Source organism: Aegilops tauschii, chromosome 6, assembly GCF_002575655.3.
Source record: "Aegilops tauschii subsp. strangulata cultivar AL8/78 chromosome 6, Aet v6.0, whole genome shotgun sequence".
NCBI lineage: Eukaryota > Viridiplantae > Streptophyta > Magnoliopsida > Poales > Poaceae > Aegilops > Aegilops tauschii.
Genome location: NC_053040.3, coordinates 131,311,198 through 131,329,719, shown reverse-complemented (window position 1 = coordinate 131,329,719; position 18,522 = coordinate 131,311,198). Strand labels below are relative to the sequence as shown.

At 45.9% G+C, this 18,522-nt stretch overlaps 1 protein-coding gene across 1 annotated transcript; it reads left to right on the top strand.

The window, feature by feature from the left end:
- Positions 1-341: 341 nt before the first annotated feature.
- LOC109745123 (uncharacterized) lies at positions 342-806 on the top strand. The gene has a single exon (XM_020304261.1). The coding sequence runs from the start codon at positions 342-344 to the stop codon at positions 804-806; it is 465 nt and encodes a 154-aa protein (XP_020159850.1).
- The last annotated feature ends 17,716 nt before the right edge of the window (positions 807-18,522 follow it).

Here is an 18,522-nt window from a genome sequence, read left to right as displayed (position 1 = left end):
CATCTTGGAATGGACGGAAGCCCAGCAACCAAAATGGCGGATCAACTACAAGCATTGGACGATGTACTTTGATGGATCAAAGATGCTTGCCAGATTGGGGGCTGGGGTAGTCCTGGTATCTCCAACAGGTGATAAGATGTGCTATGTGCTCCAAATCCTATATACATACTCCAATAACGTTGCCGAATATGAAGTCTCTTGCATGGCCTTCACATGCTGTAACCATGGGTATCGAAAGGCTCAAGGTACGTGGTGATTCCGACCTTGTTGTATCCCAGATTAACAGAAATTTTGAGGGCAAGGACCCACGGATGATTGCATACCGGGAAGCGGTACAATAGATGTCAGGTCGGTTTAACGGATTGGAGTTCCACCATGTTAAACGTGATGACAATGTAGTGGTTGATGCACTGGCCAAGATGGGTGCATGGCCTGACCCTGTGCCCTCAAACATCTTCCTCGAGCAGCTCTTCAATCCGTCTATCAAGTTGCAGGCTGACCAGGAACCGGCCTCGGAGGTTGGGGGCTCTGAACCTGACCACACAGAGGCCGAGGGCTCAGACCCTGGCATACGCAAACGCAGAGACCGGTGGCTTGGGGCTGAGATAACATCATCAGCCCACGAGGTCATGGCGGTAATTCCGGCTTGGACCGAGCCCATCCTGGCCTATCTTATCCAAGGTGAGCTCCCCGAGGACAAGACAGTAGCCCGGCACATAGTTCGCCGATCTGCAGCGTATGCCGAGCACAACGGAGAGTTGTACAAGCGCAGCATCACCTGTCTTCCAGCGATGCGTCTCTCCTGAAGAAGGTCGGCAAATCCTGGTTGATATCCATGCTGGCACCTGCGGACAGCATGCGGTGTCTTGGACCCTGGCGAGCAACGCTTGCCGGCATGGTTTTTATTGGCTTACGGCAAAGCAAGACACGGATTACATCACCAAAAACTGCCTGGGATGCCAATGCTTCACTAAAATCAGTCGTTTACCAGCTACAGCCCACAAAATTATCCCAATTACATGGCCTTTTGCTGGTATGGGTCTGGACATGATTGGACCTCCGAAGAAGGCTTAAGGAGGATTTAAATATCCCCTAGTGGTTCTCGACAAGTTCACCAAGTGGATCAAAGCGAAGTCGTCACCAGTCAAGCTGCGGAGCTAGCCATCAAATTCATATCATGCATTATATACCGGTGTGGCATGCCCCACAGCATTATCGCGGCCAAAGGAACAAATTTTACAGCCAAGAAGTTCAGAGATTATTGCAGTCAGCGCAATATCAAACTTGACTTTGCTTCTGTGGCACATCTGCTGTCCATGGGCAGGTCGAACGAGCAAACGGATTGATCCTCGGTGGTCTGAAACCGAGGTTGGTGAAATCACTGGATAAGGCCGATGGGAAGTGGATTGAAGAACTTCCATGCGTCCTCTGGAACCTGAGAACAACGCCATACCGGTCTACTGGCTATACTCCGTTTTTCATGGTATATACCGTCCTCCCCAGTGACCTCGAGCATGATTCCGGTCACGTATCTTGTTACAGAGCTGGAGCGTCCGGACGATATGGATGCACTGGAGGAAGCCCGGGAGATCGCAGTGGCTAGATCGGCTATCTATCAACTCGTGCTCCCCTGCATCGTACCGTCGATCCGGTCGACGCTGTGGTTGCACCGGCACCACGAGTTCGGTTCCGGCGAGCTGCGGCTATACTAGTGCCTGCCATCACCACCATCTGACGTGGCTCCATCCTAGCTTTTCGTAGCGCCAAACCGCACGTCCAACTGCTGTCTGTAGCGTCATTCCGGTGCATCTCCGCCATGGGAAATGGTCGCCACTGGCTAAATTCCAGCGAGCTGACGTGGCCGGCTTAGTTAGTGGTTAAGCACCCGGTTAATTAGACCATATGAAGCTGACATGTGGGACCCAGGTGCTAGTTAATTAGCCAAATCCTTGTAGTTAGAATTAATGTTAAACCGAGTAGGCCCCACTGGTCAGGTCTGGCCTGGATGACGTATGCTTTGACCGGACCCACTGTCAGCGACTAGGAGATGAGTAACCCAAGGTCAATGCTGGCAATTCTACAAACTAGTCCAAATACCTTTTCCCTTGATACTTGAGCATGAGTAGATAGTTCCTGATGTAAGTCTTGTGGAGTACATTTGTAGCTTAATTAACTTGTTGCGGAGGAGACCACTAAACCCAATGGTGGTTTCTAAGTGGCTACAAATTAACTTGTTGCAGAGGAGACCACTAAACCCAATGGTGGTCTCTAAGTGGACTTTGATGTCCACTAAGAAGGTCCCAGACAACGGCCTGGTGCCTTGGGAGGGTCGTTGTATCTTCTTTCAGGCCTCTTGTGCCCCTTTTTAAACTTGTCTTTACTAAGACACATTTTGCTTCTGCTGATGCTTGTTGTATGTTGGGTCATGTGACCTTTGTGTGTAAATAACACTGCTACGATTTGCTCTTTAGAACCTTTGAATATATGTGCTTCGAGTCGTAGAGTTTGTGTTGCGAACTTGTGATACATGTTGTTTCCGACACACTGCATGCATGATAAGTGCATGTTGTGTGTAGGGGTTTGAATTTTGGGTTGTGTACTTGTTAGCGGACTTTCGATACAGAGTAGTATCGCATGTGTTATGAGAGCTCGGGAGTTATATCACACCACGCCAGGTGCTGACGCTCCAGCTCGGACACATCGAGCAATACATGCACTGGGAGCTCGGGAGTTTATCACACCATGCCAGGTGTTGACGCTTCGGTCCAGTTGCATTGCGTCAACAATTGTATGATCGTTCCCGGTTGAGTTATATGGCCTGGATCTCGGGTCGGAATCTTTGATGTGCAATTGCTAGCAGTCGATCAAATGCAGGGTGAAGCAACTTGACTATGCGTTGGGGATTCATTCCCAGCCCTGCATAGTACTTGTGTGGTAACGATGGATTCCCCTACATCGGTTGATGTGATCCCGATGTAGGACTGCTGGACCATTGTTCCGGGCTCTCCGAGAGTATTTGGCGCCCATGGACCAGTCTGTATGGCTCTTGTTGTCCAGACGCGAATCTCGACTCCCTGTATGCTCCACTACAGCTAGATTTGCATGCCTTAGATCCGGGTCCCGATACTGCACCGTTGTAAAACGATGAATTTTCCAGCACAAGCGGGAGTATATAAAAGTTCAGAACATTCTTCCTACCCTTATCATTTTTTCATGTACATGTGGTGCTCTATGCCTCAGGTCATACCATTGATATTCATGTTTTTGTTGTTCATCTTTCGATGTTAAACTGCTAAGAATTACTCCCTCCGTCCCAAAATTCTTGTCTTACATTTGTCTAGATACGGATGTATCTAACACTAAAACGTAACTAGGTACATCCGTATTTAGACAAATCTAAGACAAGAATTTTGGGACAGAGGGAGTACTTTATTATGTTTATTGGTTTATCTGGTTCTGTCATTTATTACCAAAATTATCTGTCTGATAAACCTGAACATTCTGTTTTGTTCTATTTCTAAAGGTGCATAGGGGGAACAAAACTTCGTAGCCAAGTACAATTCCAAATTCTGAAGTCAATCCTTTTTATGAATCATTTTTGCTGACACGTAATATCCTTTGACCATGAGAATGCAGGATTATGCAGAGTTGTTTTTATTATTGCCGGAAAAACTATTCCTATGTGGTGCTGTGTACGCATATTATGCTAATGTTTTCGTCCAAGGCTTGGCTTTTTCGTGACGGATTGTTGCTGGACGGTTGAGAAAATGGAAATAGAACTTCTGACTAAGGTTGGGGGTGTGATGTTTGGACATTATGTTGTGCAAAAATGAAAACCCTTCGCATAAAAAGAGGTACTTGAGGTACAATCTTGTTTTATTCAGAGGCATTCCCGACTTATAGTAAAAGTTAAAGATAATTCTTTGCTTAATGCAGCGTCATCCAATGTTGTAGGTGAGAGGAAACACAACAGAATCTGCTACAGTTGAATAAGGCAAGCACATGAGGGTGGGGCGACATGAAATGGTGGAGGAATGGAGCTACAAAGCAGCACAGCTACGATGGCGAAGCTTCAGGAGGAAGAAGGATTATATAGGAACAGAGGATCAGGAGATAAGATGCCAACTTGTGCAGGATGAGGATGGAATGCGCAGTAGTTTCGAACGAGAAGGAAATAGGAAAAGGCCGGCTTTTGCCATGGCGTGGTCAACAAGTGCATGTGCATCGTACTATTTTCGAGTTAGGAAGAAAAGAAACCTGACTACTATTTTCTGGACGTACAAATGAAAGTTGAATTAAATGTACCGGACAACATTTCAAATGTGGGGTGGAACAAAGAATTATGAACTACTCCCTCTGTACTTTATTAGTGATCTGAACGCTCTTATATTTCTTTATGGAGGGAGTATGAAACAAAATTTGACTCGTGAACGCTCTTATATTTCACTAGTACAAATGCCCGTGCGTTGCACCGGGCAAAAAAATTGTACCAATGTTCATTTCTTATATCCAATTCCAATAAACATTGGAAATAAGGTTACACTCTTATTGTTGTTCGGAGCATGAAGTGTGGAAAACAGCCTAACTACCTTCGTCTGTTGGAAGAGTAGTGGTGCATGAAATAAACTGTCAATTGGTTTTATCTTTTGCTTTTCCGGAAAACACGAATATTTCTTTACTTTTTAAGAAACTGGACATTTTTTAACTTTTTAATTAGAATTGGAACATGTTTTGAACCGAACATTTATTGAACACATACATTTTTTGTTTTTTTAATGATTTTGTGAACAAATTAAAATATGAATATATTTTTAAACCAAGAACAATTATGAACACTCATTATCTTTAAAAAACTGACACTCAGTGGCAGTAACTAAAAAATGATTGTTGGTGTCCGGACCATGAAGAATAGAGTTAAGATATTCTGCCGGGTGGAGATGAGTGGTGTATTTATTTTCAGTAGGACATACAGATGTTGGCATGTTCTATACTATTCAAGAGTTTAATAACTAATTTATTTCTTTTTGGAAATTTCAAAACATTTGAATGCAAACAGACTTATACTATGTTGAATTTTTATATTTGTGAGTCTACGTTTGTACTGTGGTTTTCAAAAGAAGGTCTCATTTAACCTTTGTATGCAACAATTTAATACGTCGTGTGTTGCACCAGAAGGAAAAAAAATCACCACATGTTGTTAGTGATTCATTCATGTTGCCACTTTCCATGTTCGCCACCATCGTCAAAGATGATACTCCCTCCGTTCCTAAATATAGGGTGTATAGTTTTTGGCATGGAAATTAAAGAACGCGCGTGGAAGGAAAATTTCACAAGTTTTGGGCGAGATTACACCTGACTAATTGACATGAGAAAATAGAGGAGCTTGCCTAATATAAAAAATGTAATCAAATCCCTAAAAAATTATCCAAACGAGTTGTGCAATGCAATACACCTTATATTTCGGGTTTTTTCTCAAAAATCTATGCACCTTATTTCAAGGAACGGAGGGAGTAAAATTTTTGGTGTCCGCAGTTGAAAAAAGTTGATGAATCCACATTCATATCCCTCAACGTTGCCTCAATCATCACACTATCACCGGATGGGAGAGTAGTGGTGCATTGAAGTGTGATTATTTATATACACAATTATGTGTTAATATTCATAAGCGAAAAGGTTTTTCTATGCTATTTTTCTTTTTAGAAAATGTTGGTTATCTGGTTTGCAAAATTATATTATGTTCCTTTTCTTTTTGTACTTCTTGGACTTGGCCAGACACAAGTTTCTCACGTAGATTGCAGGCTCTCTCTCTACAAAAACGCGCACGCTTTGGAGAGAGTAGAACTGCACCCACGCATCTCTTTCTGTTCGACATCACAATAAGAAGAAGAAAAGTTTCCTATCAGTCAGAAGATCTTAGTGTGCCTGTATCCAACGGCTTGGAAAGGCGACGGAGACTCCATTAAATCTCAATCAACAGAAATTTAGCGAATCTGCTCATTAAAATGCAGACTTTTAGTTAGAGAAATATGTAAGTTGCAAAGTATAATTTAAACCAATTTATCAAAGCTTCGTACCCAATAGATAGACTTGCGAGGTATAGCTCAGTCTGTTCGCGGCGAAAATCACCTGCTCTTGGCCGCCCGATTCGTTTCTAGAGTACGCGATGAATTTGCCCGATGCCGATTGCGCTATTCCCAGGTTTAGGATCCCGCTGCAAATTTTATTTCTTTGCTCCCTCTTCCCACTTTTTGGGGTCAATTCCTTCGTTCAGTTTCCATCATCTGCTTGTTGACTTCTGATAAGGCAAGGCTCCTGATGTATAAAAGTCGATGGGAGCATGTGCAAAGGAGCGAGGCGGGACTATTATTCTGGTAGCAACCTTGTTTTCCTGCCGAAGCAGACCAACTGAGTGGCTGCATTCGTCCGGCCTGGAGGGCTTGGTCGTGAGTTCGAAACTTACGCAGCTATTTTTTGCATGGTTTTTTAACGTGGACCAGGCCCAATTCAGCCCATGCTGGTGACGGGTTGGATAAAACGGCCCAGTCCAGCGATTGGGTGAGTACGAAATTTAGCACGGAAGGACGGACGAAAACTGTTACGGACGAATTTACGAGCAAGTTAGAATAGTACCACCTCGTTTATATTACGTTTTTGTCTATACAAATCGTAAAAGTGTATTATGACATGAAAAGAAAGCGTATTGTGACGGTGAACCCACGGAGTCAATCCGTGCTTTATTATTAGGGAAAGATTATGAAGGAAGTACGAAACAAAATTTGACTCGCGATGAAATGACAAGTGTAAGGAAATACTTCTTCTGTACCGAAATACTTATAAATGGGGGAGAGGCGGTATACAAATAAGGGAGAAGTGCATATTTCAACCCCAAACTTTTGGCTTAGTCCCCAAACTCCAATACCATCTAAATTAGAACCCCCAACTCTCAAAACTGTCCAGGATTCAACCCCCCCCCCCCGGCATTCACCGGTTTTGACCCATTGATGGGAGGAGACCAGCATGGCGGATGTGAGGGAGTCATGATCTCATGAACAGAAGACCCCATCGGCCTGCATCAACGAAAAAAATCAACCGTCCGGCTCGTAGTTTACAAAAACAACTTCCTATAGATCCTGTGAAGGAAATATGCCCTAGAGGCAATAATAAAGTTATTATTTATTTCCTTATTTCATGATAAATGTTTATTATTCATGCTAGAATTGTATTAACCGGAAACTTAGTACATGTGTGAATACATAGACAAAACAGAGTGTCCCTAGTATGCCTCTACTTGACTAGCTCGTTAATCAAAGATGGTTATGTTTCCTGACCATAGACATGTGTTGTCATTTGATGAACGGGATCACATCATTAAAGAATGATGTGATGGACAAGACCCATCCGTTAGCTTAGCATTATGATCGTTGAGTTTTATTGCTATTGCTTTCTTCATGACTTATACATGTTCCTCTGATTATGAGATTATGCAACTCCCGAATACCGGAGGAACACCTTGTGTGCTATCAAACGTCACAACGTAACTGGGTGATTATAAAGATGCTCTACAGGTGTCTCCAAAGGTGTTTGTTGGGTTGGCATAGATCGAGATTAGGATTTGTCACTCCGTGTATCGGAGAGGTATCTCTGGGCCCTCTCGGTAATGCACATCACTATAAGCCTTGCAAGCAATGTGACTAATGAGTTAGTCACGGGGTGATGCATTACGGAACGAGTAAAGAGACTTGCCGGTAACAAGACTGAACTAGGTATTGAGATACCGACGATCGAATCTCGGGCAAGTAACATACCGATGACAAAGGGAACAACGTATATTGTTATGCGGTTTGACCGATAAAGATCTTCGTAGAATATGTAGGAACCAATATGAGCATCAAGGTTCCGCTATTGCTTATTGACCGGAGATGAGTCTCGGTCATGTCTACATAGTTCTCGAACCCGTAGGGTCCGCACGCTTAACGTTCGGTGACGATCGGTATTATGAGGTTATGTGTTTTGATGTACCGAAGGTAGTTAGGAGTCCCGGATATGATCACGGACATGACGAGGAGTCTCGGAATGGTCGAGACATAAAGATCGATATATTAGAAGGCTATGTTTGGACATCGGAATGGTTCCGGGTGAGTTCGGGCATTTACCGGAGTACCGGGGGTTACCGAACCCCCCCCCCCCCGAGTATATGGGCCTTAGTGGGAGAGAAGAGAAGGCAGCCTAGGAGGGGGCGCCCCCCCCCCCAAGCCCAATCCTAATTGGGTGAGGGGGGCGGCCCCCCTTTCCTTTCTCCTTCCCTCTCTTCCTTCTATTCCTAGTGGGACTAGGAAAGGGGGAGTCCTATCCCCCCTTGGCGCGCCTAGAGAGGCCGGACGGCCTCCCCCCTCCGTCCTTTATATACGTGGGGAGGGGCACCCCATAGACACACAAGTTGATCATTGATCTCTTAGCCGTGTGCGGTGCCCCCCTCCACCATAATCCACCTCGGTCATATCATTGTAGTGCTTAGGTGAAGCCCTGCGCCGGTAGCTTCATCATCACCGTCATCATGCCGTCGTGCTGACGAAGCTCTCCCTCGACTCTCAACTGGATCGAGAGTTCGTGGGACGTCACCGAGCCGAACGTGTGCAGATCGCGGAGGTGCCGTACTTTCGGTACTAGGATCGGTCGGATCGTGAAGATGTACGACTACATCAACCGCGTTGTCATAACACTTCCGCTTACGGTCTACGAGGGTACGTGGACTACACTCTCCCCTCTCGTTGCTATGCATCACCATGATCTTGCGTGTTCGTAGGAATTTTTTTGAAATTACTGGGTTCCCCAACAGTGGCATCCGAGCCATGTCTATGCGTAGATGTTATATGCACGAGTAGAACACAAATGAGTTGTGGCGATAATAGTCATACTGCTTACCAGCATGTCATACTTTGATTCGGCGGTATTGTTGGATGAAGCGGCCCGGACCGACATTACGCGTACGCTTACGCGAGACTAGTTCTACCGACGTGCTTCGCACACAGGTGGCTGGCGGGTGTCAGTTTCTCCAACTTTAGTTGAATCGAGTGTGACTACGCCCGGTCCTTGTTGAAGGTTAAAACATCACACTTGACGAAAAACCGTTGTGGTTTTGATGCGTAGGTAAGAACGGTTCTTGCTAAGCCTGTAGCAGCCACGTAAAACTTGCAACAACAAAGTAGAGGACGTCTAACTTGTTTTTGCAGGGCATGTTGTGATATGATATGTTCAAGACGTGATGAGATATAAATTGTTGTATGAGATGATCATGTTTTTGAAATTATCGGCAACTGGCAGGAGCCTTATGGTTGTCTATTTATTGCATAAGATGCAAGTGCCATGCAATTGCTTTACTATATCGATATGCGATAGCAATAGTTGCAAAAGCAATAGTTGGCGAGACGACCATATGACGACACGTTGATAGAGATCAAGATGATAGAGATCATGGTGTCATGCCGGTGACAATAGAAATCATGACGGTACTTTGGAGATGGAGATCAAAGGCACAAGATGATGATGGCCATATCATGTCACATATTTTGATTGCATGTGATGTTTATCTTTTATACATCTTATTTTGCTTGGTTCGGCGGTAGCTTTATAAGATGATCCCTTACTAAAATTTCAAGGTATAAGTGTTCTCCCTGAGTATGCACCGTTGCGACAGTTCTTCGTGTTGAGACACCACGTGATGATCGGGTGTGATAAGCTCTACGTTCACATACAACGGGTGCAAGCCAGTTTTGCACATGCAGAATACTCGGGTTAAACTTGACGAGCCTAGCATATGCAGATATGGCCTCGGAACACTGGAGACCGAAAGTTCAAACGTGAATCATATAGTAGATATGATCAACATAGTGATGTTCACCATTGAAAACTACTCCATCTCACGTGTTGATCGGACATGGTTTAGTTGATATGGATCATGTGATCATTTAGATGACTCGAGGGATGTCTATCTAAGTGAGAGTTCTTAAGTAATATGATTAATTGAACTTAAATTTATCATGAACTTAGTCCTGATAGTATTTGCATATCTATGTTGTAGATCAATAGCTCGCAAATAGCTTCCTCGTTTTATTTATGATATGTTCCTAGAGAAAACTAAGTTGAAAGATGATAGTAGCAATGATGAGGACTTGGTCCGTGATCTGAGGATTATCCTCATTGCTGCACGGAAGAATTATGTCCTTGATGCACCGCTAGATGACAGACCTATTGCAGGAGCAGATACAGACGTTATGAACATTTGACAAAGCTCGGTATGATGACTACTTGATAGTTTAGTGCACCATGCTTTACGGCTTAGAACTGGGACTTCAAAAATGTTTTGAACGCCATGGAGCATATAAGATGTTCCAAGAGTTGAAATTGGTATTTCATACTCATGCCCGTGTCGAGAGGTATGAGACCTCTGACAGTATTGTGCCTACAAAATGGAGGAGAATGGCTCAACTAGTGAGCATGTGCTCAGATTGTCTGGGTACTACAATTGCTTGAATCAAGTGGGAGTTAATCTTCCAGATAAGATAGTAATTGACAAAGTTCTCTAGTCACTATCACCAAGTTACTATAACTTCATGATGAACTATAATATGCAAGGGATGACGAAAGTAATTCCCGAGCTCTTCGCGATGTTGAAATTGGCGAAGGTAGAAATCAAGAAAGAGCATCAAGTGTTGATGGTTTACAAGACCACTAGTTTCAATAAAAAGGGCAAAAGAATAGAAAGGGAACTTCAAGAAGAATGACAAACAAGTTGTCACTCCCGTGAAGAAACCCAAAGCTAAACTCAAGCCTGAAACTGAGTGCTTCTACTGCAAAGGAAATAGTCACTGGAAGTGGAACTGCCCCTGGATACTTGGCGGATAAGAAGGATGGCAAAATGAACAAATGTTATTGATGTGTACTTTACTAGTATTTATAGCAACCCCTTGGTATTTGATACTAGTTCAGTTGCTAAGAGTAGTAACTCGAAACGGGAGTTGCAAAATAAACAGAGACTAGTTAAGGGCGAGGTGACGATATGTGTTGGAAATGATTCCAAGGTTGATAAGATCACCATCGCACACTCCTTTTACCTTCGGGATTAGTGTTGAACCTAAAATAAATGTTATTTGATGTTTGCGTTAAGCATGAATATGATTGGATCATATTTATTGTAATACGGTTATTCATTTAAGTCAAAGAATAATTATTGTTCTATTTACATGAATAAAAACCTTTTATGGTCATACACTCAATGTAAATGGTTTATTGAATCTCGATCGTACTGATACACGTATTCATAAATATTGAAGCCAAAAGATGCAAAGTTAATAATGATAGTGCAACTTATTTGTGGCACTGCCGTTTAGGTCATATTGGTGTAAAGCGCATGAAGAAACTCCATGCCGATGGACTTTTGGAATCATTTGATGATTGCGAACCATGCCTCATGGGCAAGATGACTAAGACTCCGTTCTCCGGAACAATGGAGCGAGCCACTGACTTATTGGAAATAATACATACCGTTGTATGCGGTCCAATGAGTGTTGAGGCTCACGGCGGGTATCATTGTTTTCTGACCTTCACAGATGATTTGAGCAGATATGTGTATATCTACTTGATGAAACACAAGTCTGAAACACTTGAAAAGTTCAAAGATTTTTAGAGTGAAGTAGAGAATCATCGTAACAAGAAAATAAAGTTTCTACGATCTGATCGTAGAGGCAAATATTTGAGTTACGAGTTTGGCCTTTGAAAGGATCGATATAGTTGACTAGAGGGGGGGGGTGAATAGGCAACTAACAATTTTTAGCTTTTCTTTACCAATTTAAACTTTGCATCAAAGTAGGTTGTCTAGATATGCAACTAGGTGAGCAACCTATATAATGCAACAACAATAAGCATACACGCAAGCAAGAGATAAGGCACAAATAAACTTGCACAAGTAAAGGCACGAGATAACCAAGAGTGGAGCCGGTGAAGACGAGGATGTGTTACCGAAGTTCCTTCCCTTTGAGAGGAAGTACGTCTCCATTGGAGCGGTGTGGAGGCACAATGCTCCCCAAGAAGCCACTAGGGCCACCGTATTCTCCTCATGCCCTCACACAATGCGAGATGCCGTGATTCCACTATTGGTGCCCTTGAAGGCGGCGACCGAACCTTTACAAACAAGGTTGGGGCAATCTCCACAACTTAATTGGAGGCTCCCAACGACACCACGAAGCTTCACCACAATGGACTATGGCTCCACGATGACCTCAACCGTCTAGGGTGCTCAACACCCAAGAGTAACAAGATCCACAAGGGATTAGTGGGGGGATTCAAATATCTCTTGGTGGAAGTGTAGGTCGAGGCCTCCTCAACCAATCCCTAGAGAATCAACAAGTTTGATTGGCTAGGGAAGGAGATTGGGCGAAAATGGAGCTTAGAGCAACAATGGAGCTTGGAGGTGGAAGAGGTGGTCAACTAGAGGAGGAAGACACCCCTTATATAGTGGGAGAACAAATCCAACCGTTATCCACCAACTCAGCCTGCGCAGCGTGGTACTACCGCACCTGAGACGCGGTACTACCGCAGGGGCACGCGGTACTACCGCACCTGAGGCGCGGTACTACCGCAGGGGTACGCGGTACTACCGCAGAGCCCCGCGGTACTACCGCCCACGCAGCAGAGACCAAAACAGCCACACAGCACTACGGCAGAGGGCGGTAGTACTGCTGGCGCGGTACTACCGCTCCCCCTTGCGGTACTACCGCAAGGCAGGGGCTGTCCAGGGATGGGAAGGCACGGATATAAAAAATTACATCCGTGGCTACTTCCGCAGAGTTGGAGTCGATGCAAAAACCCGACGCGGTAGTACCGTAAGCCAGCCGCGGTACTACCGCGCGAGGTGCGGATGTAAAAAATTACATCCGCCCCTTACAGCCGCGTAGTTGCGGAACTAAGCAGGGACCACGGTACTACCGCTTACCAGAAGCGGGCCTTGCGGTACTACCGCACCAGCGGGCGGTACTACCGCAAGGTCCTGCGGTACTACCGCTCTGACGAGCAGTACTACCGCACTTCCTAGTTCGGCAGACAAGAGCTATAATTGCATAGACAAGGAAAACTCAGGATGCTCCAAAGGCAAGAGGAAAGGAGGTGCAAGGGACGATGTGTACGTGATGAATCCACCCAACCTTTTCAAAGCGGACCCCCTCTTAATAGTACGGCTTCCCTACGACTCAATGCCACCGAAAAGAACCGAAGAGAAACGCCGTCTTCTATAGCCTTTGAGGGGAGCCCAATCATCTTGTGCCTAGTCAATATATCTGAAATATTTGATGCACATGATTAGTCCGCAAAAGCATTGTCATCAATCACCAAAACCAACTAAGGGATAAAAATGCCCTTACAGCCTTCAATTAAAACAATGTCGAATAGTTTCACAAACTCATGCCACCTGGAACACCACAACATAATGGTGTGTCCGAAATTCATAACCGTACTTTATTGGATATAGTGCAATCTATGATGTCTCTTACCGATTTACCACTATCGTTTTGGGGTTTATGCATTAGAGACTGCTGCGTTCACGTTAAATAGGGCACCATCTAAATCCGTTGAGACGACACCTTATGAACTGTGGTTTGGCAAGAAACCCAAGTTGTCGTTTCTTAAATTTTGAGGCTGCGATGCTTATGTGAAAAAGCTTCAACCTGATAAGCTCGAACCCAAATCGGAGAAATGTTTCTTCATAGGATACCCAAAAGAGACTGTTGGGTACACCTTCTATCACAGATCCGAAGGCAAGATCTTTGTTGCTAAGAATGGATCCTTTCTGGAGAAGGAGTTTCTCTCGAAAGAAGTGAGTGGGAGGAAGGTAGAACTTGATGAGGTAATTGTACCTTCTCCCGAATTGGAAAGTATTTCTTCACTGAAATCAGTTCAAGTGATGCTTACACCAATTAGTGAGGAAGTTAATGATGATGATCATGAAGCTTCGGATCAAGTTACTACCGAACCTCGTAGGTCAACCAGAGTACGTTCCACACCAGAGTGGTACGGTAATCCTATTCTGGAGTTCATGTTACTTGACCATGACGAAAATACGAACTATGAGGAAGCGATGATGAGCCCAGATTCTGCGAAATGGCTTGAGGCCATGAAATCTGAGATGGGATCCATGTATGAGAACAAAGTGTGGACTTTGGTTGACTTGTCCGATGATCGGCAAGCCATAGAAAATAAATGGATCTTCAAGAGGAAGACGGACGCTGATAGTAGTGTTACTATATACAAAGCTAGACTTGTCGAAAAAGGTTTTTGACAAAGTTCAAGGTGTTGACTACGATGAGATTTTCTCACTCGTAGCGATGCTTAAGTCTGTCTGAATCATGTTAGCAAATTGCCACATTTTATGAAATCTGGCAAATGGATGTGAAAACTACATTCCTTAATGGATTTCTTAAAGAAGAGTTGTATATGATGCAACAAGAAGGTTTTGTCAATCTTAAAGGTGCTAACAAAGTGTGCAAACTCCAGCGATCCATCTATGGACTGGTGCAAGCATCTCGGAGTTGGAATATACACTTTGATAAGGTGATCAAAGCATATGGTTTTATACAGACTTGCGGCGAAAGCCTGTATTTACAAGAAAGTGAGTGGGAGTACTACAACATTTCTGATAAGTATATGTGAATGACATATTGTTGATCGGAAATAATGTAGAATTTTTCTGGGAAGCATAAAGGGGTATTTGAAAGGAGTTTTTTCAAAGAAAGACCTCGGTGAAGCTGCTTACATATTGAGCATCAAGATCTATAGAGATAGAACAAGACGCTTGATAAGTTTTTCTTTTCAATAAGTACATACCTTGACAAGATTTTGAAGTAGTTCAAAATGGAACAGTCAAAGAAGGAGTTCTTGCCTGTGTTGTAAGGTGTGAAGTTGAGTAAAGACTCAAAACCCGACCACGGCAGAAAAATAAAAAGAGAATGAAAATTCATTCCCTATGCCTCAGTCATAGGTTCTATGAAGTATGCTATGCTGTGTACAAGACCTATTGAGAACCTCACCATGAGTTTGGCAAGAGGGTACAATAGTGATCCAGGAGTGGATCACTTAACAGCGGTCAAAATTATCCTTAGAAGACTAAGGAGATATTTCTCGATTATGGAGGTGATAAAGAGTTCGTCGTAAAGAGTTAGGTCTATGCAAGCTTTGACACCGATCTGGATGACTCTAAGTCACAATCCGGATACATATTGAAAGTGGGAGCAATTAGCTAAAGTAGCTCCGTGCAGAGCATTGTAGACATAGAAATTTGCAAAATACGTATGGATCTGAATTTGGCAGACCCGTTGACTAAACTTCTCTCACAAGCAAAACATGATCACACCTTAGTACTCTTTGGGTGTTAATCACATGGCAGTGTGAACTAGATTACTGACTCTAGTAAACCCTTTGAGTGTTGGTCACATGGCGATATGAACTATGGTTGTTAATCACATGGTGATGTGAACTATTGGTGTTAAATCACATGGCGATGTGAACTACATTATTGACTCTAGTGCAAGTGGGAGACTGGAGGAAATATGCCCTAGAGGCAATAATAAAGTTATTATTTATTTCCTTATTTCATGATAAATGTTTATTATTCATGCTAGAATTGTATTAACCGGAAACTTAGTACATGTGTGAATACATAGACAAAACAGAGTGTCCCTAGTATGCCTTTACTTGACTAGCTTATTAATCAAAGATGGTTATGTTTCCTGACCATAGACATGTGTTGTCATTTGATGAACGGGATCACATCATTAGAGAATGATGTGATGGACAAGACCCATACGTTAGCTTAGCATTATGGTCGTTGAGTTTTATTGCTATTGCTTTCTTCATGACTCATACATGTTCCTCTGACTATGAGATTATGCATCTCCCGAATACCGGAGGAACACCTTGTGCACTATCAAACGTCACAACGTAACTAGGTGATTATAAAGATGCTCTACAGGTGTCTCCAAAGGTGTTTGTTGGGTTGGCATAGATCGAGATTAGGATTTGTCACTCCGTGTATCGGAGAGGTATCTCTGGGCCCTCTCGGTAATACACATCACTATAAGCCTTGCAAGCAATGTGACTAATGAGTTAGACACGGGATGATGCATTACGGAACGAGTAAAGAGACTTGCCGGTAACGAGATTGAACTAGGTATTGAGATACTGACGATCGAATCTCGGGCAAGTAACATACCCATGACAAAGGGAACAACGTATATTGTTATGCGGTTTGACCGATAAAGATCTTCATAGAATATGTAGGAACCAATATGAGCATCCAGGTTCCGCTATTGGTTATTGACCAGAGATGAGTCTCGGTCATGTCTACATAGTTCTCGAACTCGTAGGGTCCGCACGCTTAACGTCCGGTGACGATCGGTATTATGAGTTTATGTGTTTTGATGTACCGAAGGTAGTTCGGAGTCCCGGATATGATCACGGACATGACGAGGAGTCTCGGAATGGTCGAGACATAAAGATCGATATATTGGAAGGCTATGTTTGGACATCGGAATGGTTCCGGATGAATTCGGGCATTTACCAGAGTACCGGGGGTTACCGGACCCCCCCCCCCCCCCCCCCGGAGTATATGGGCCTTAGTGGGAGAGAAGAGAAGGCAGCCTAGGAGGGGGCTCCCCCCCCCAAGCCCAATCCGAATTGGGTGAGGGGGCCGGCCCCCCTTTCCTTTCTCCTTCCCTCTCTTCCTTCTATTCCTAGTGGGACTAGGAAAGGGGGAGTCCTACTCCTACTAGGAGGAGGACTCCTCCCCCCTTGGCGCGCCTAGAGAGGCCGGCCGGCCTCCCCCGTCCCTCCTTTATATACGTGGGGAGGGGGCACCCCATAGACACACAAGTTGATCACTGATCTCTTAGCCGTGTGCGGTGCCCCCCTCCACCATAATCCACCTCGGTCATATCGTTGCAGTGCTTAGGCGAAGCCCTGCGTCGGTAGCTTAATCATCACCATCATCACGCCGTTGTATTGACAAAGCTCTCCCTCGACACTCAGCTGGATCGAGAGTTCGTGGGACGTCACCGAGCCGAACGTGTGCAGATCGCGGAGGTGCCGTACTTTCGATACTAGGATCGGTTGGATCATGAAGACGTACGACTACATCAACCGCGTTGTCATAACGCTTTCGCTTACGGTCTACGAGGGTACGTGGACTACACTCTCCCCTCTCGTTGCTATGCATCACCATGATCTTGTGTGTGCGTAGAATTTTTTTGAAATTATTACTGCGTTCCCCAATATCCTGATCTTCAAGGGCCCAAATGCACCTGGCTATATTAGAGCATCTCCAGCCGCCTCCCCAAGAAGCCCCCCCCCCCCCCCCAAGCCACTTTTTGGGCGCCGGCGGGCAAAAAACGGCCCACTCGGGCACCCAGAGACTCGATTTTTGCCGGATTTGGCGATATTTACGGCCGGCGCTCCCACCCCAGACCCAGCCCCCTAGGGGGCAACTGGGAATGCCGGCAGTTGCTTTTCGCATGCACAGGCCCACTGCCAGCCCTTTCTCTTTTCTCTCTCCTCTCCCTTTCCTTTCACCACCTACCGCACACAGCGCGCATGGCCGGGGCGGGGCTCGCGCTCGCGCGGTCAAAGCCGCCTCCCCCGTAGCTCCGGCGGCCCGAAGCCTGCGGGGTCCGAGGCGATGGCCGGAGACACAACCTCGGTGAGCTCCGGTGAGTCCTGCGTGCCCAGCGTGCAGTGCTGCCTGCTGCGGCCGGCCGGCCCCTCCAGCCGGCTTCGCCGCCTCCGGCTCGCCGCTAGCCGGCCTACCCCACGAGCTGACGGACTCCGCCGCCTCGCCCACGACTCGCGCCGGCCCCACGCGCCGCTGCGCCCCCGGCCGGCTCCGCCTCGTGCGAGGGCAAGCGTTGCCGCTGCCAAGTCTGAGGCGGAGAAGGGTCTGCCCCGCTGGCCTCCCGAGCCCCTGCCGGGTTGCCGCGCCTTCGGCCGCCTCCCGACGCGCATGCTTTGCTGCCGGGTCACCGTCAGGCCTCCTCCGCTCCGCGCCGGCCCCGCTCGCCGCCTCGCGCCAGCCGGTTTCCCGCTCGCCGGCTGGTCGGCTGCCGCCTCAGCCGCCCGGACTGCGTCAGGCCGGCTCCGCCTCGCCTCGAGCTCGCCATCGGCCTTGCTCCGCCCTGGCCGACTCCGCCCCCGCCTCGCACCTGCACCCCGCGCATGCCGGCTCCACGGCTCGGCCCCGCTCCTAGCAGCGTCGCAGCGTCCGCTTTCCCTTGCGGCGTCCCGATCGGCGGTGGGACGGGCGCAACGGAGATAGAAGGGAGCTCGAGGAAGAGAAGGAAGCAGAGGTACCCCGCCGCCGCGGAGCACCAGCCGGTTCGGCGGTTCGCGTGGTGGTGGTGGCGGGGATACGTTCGTGAGGGGGCAATGAGTGGATATTTTCTCAACCCCAGGCAAAAAAATTCGCCAGCAGCCCCCCAAGGGGCGAAA

What these genes read in the sequence shown, in the direction of transcription:
- LOC109745123 (XM_020304261.1), top strand. Translation starts at nt 342, where the DNA reads ATGTCAGGTCGGTTTAACGGATTGGAGTTCCACCATGTTAAACGTGAT.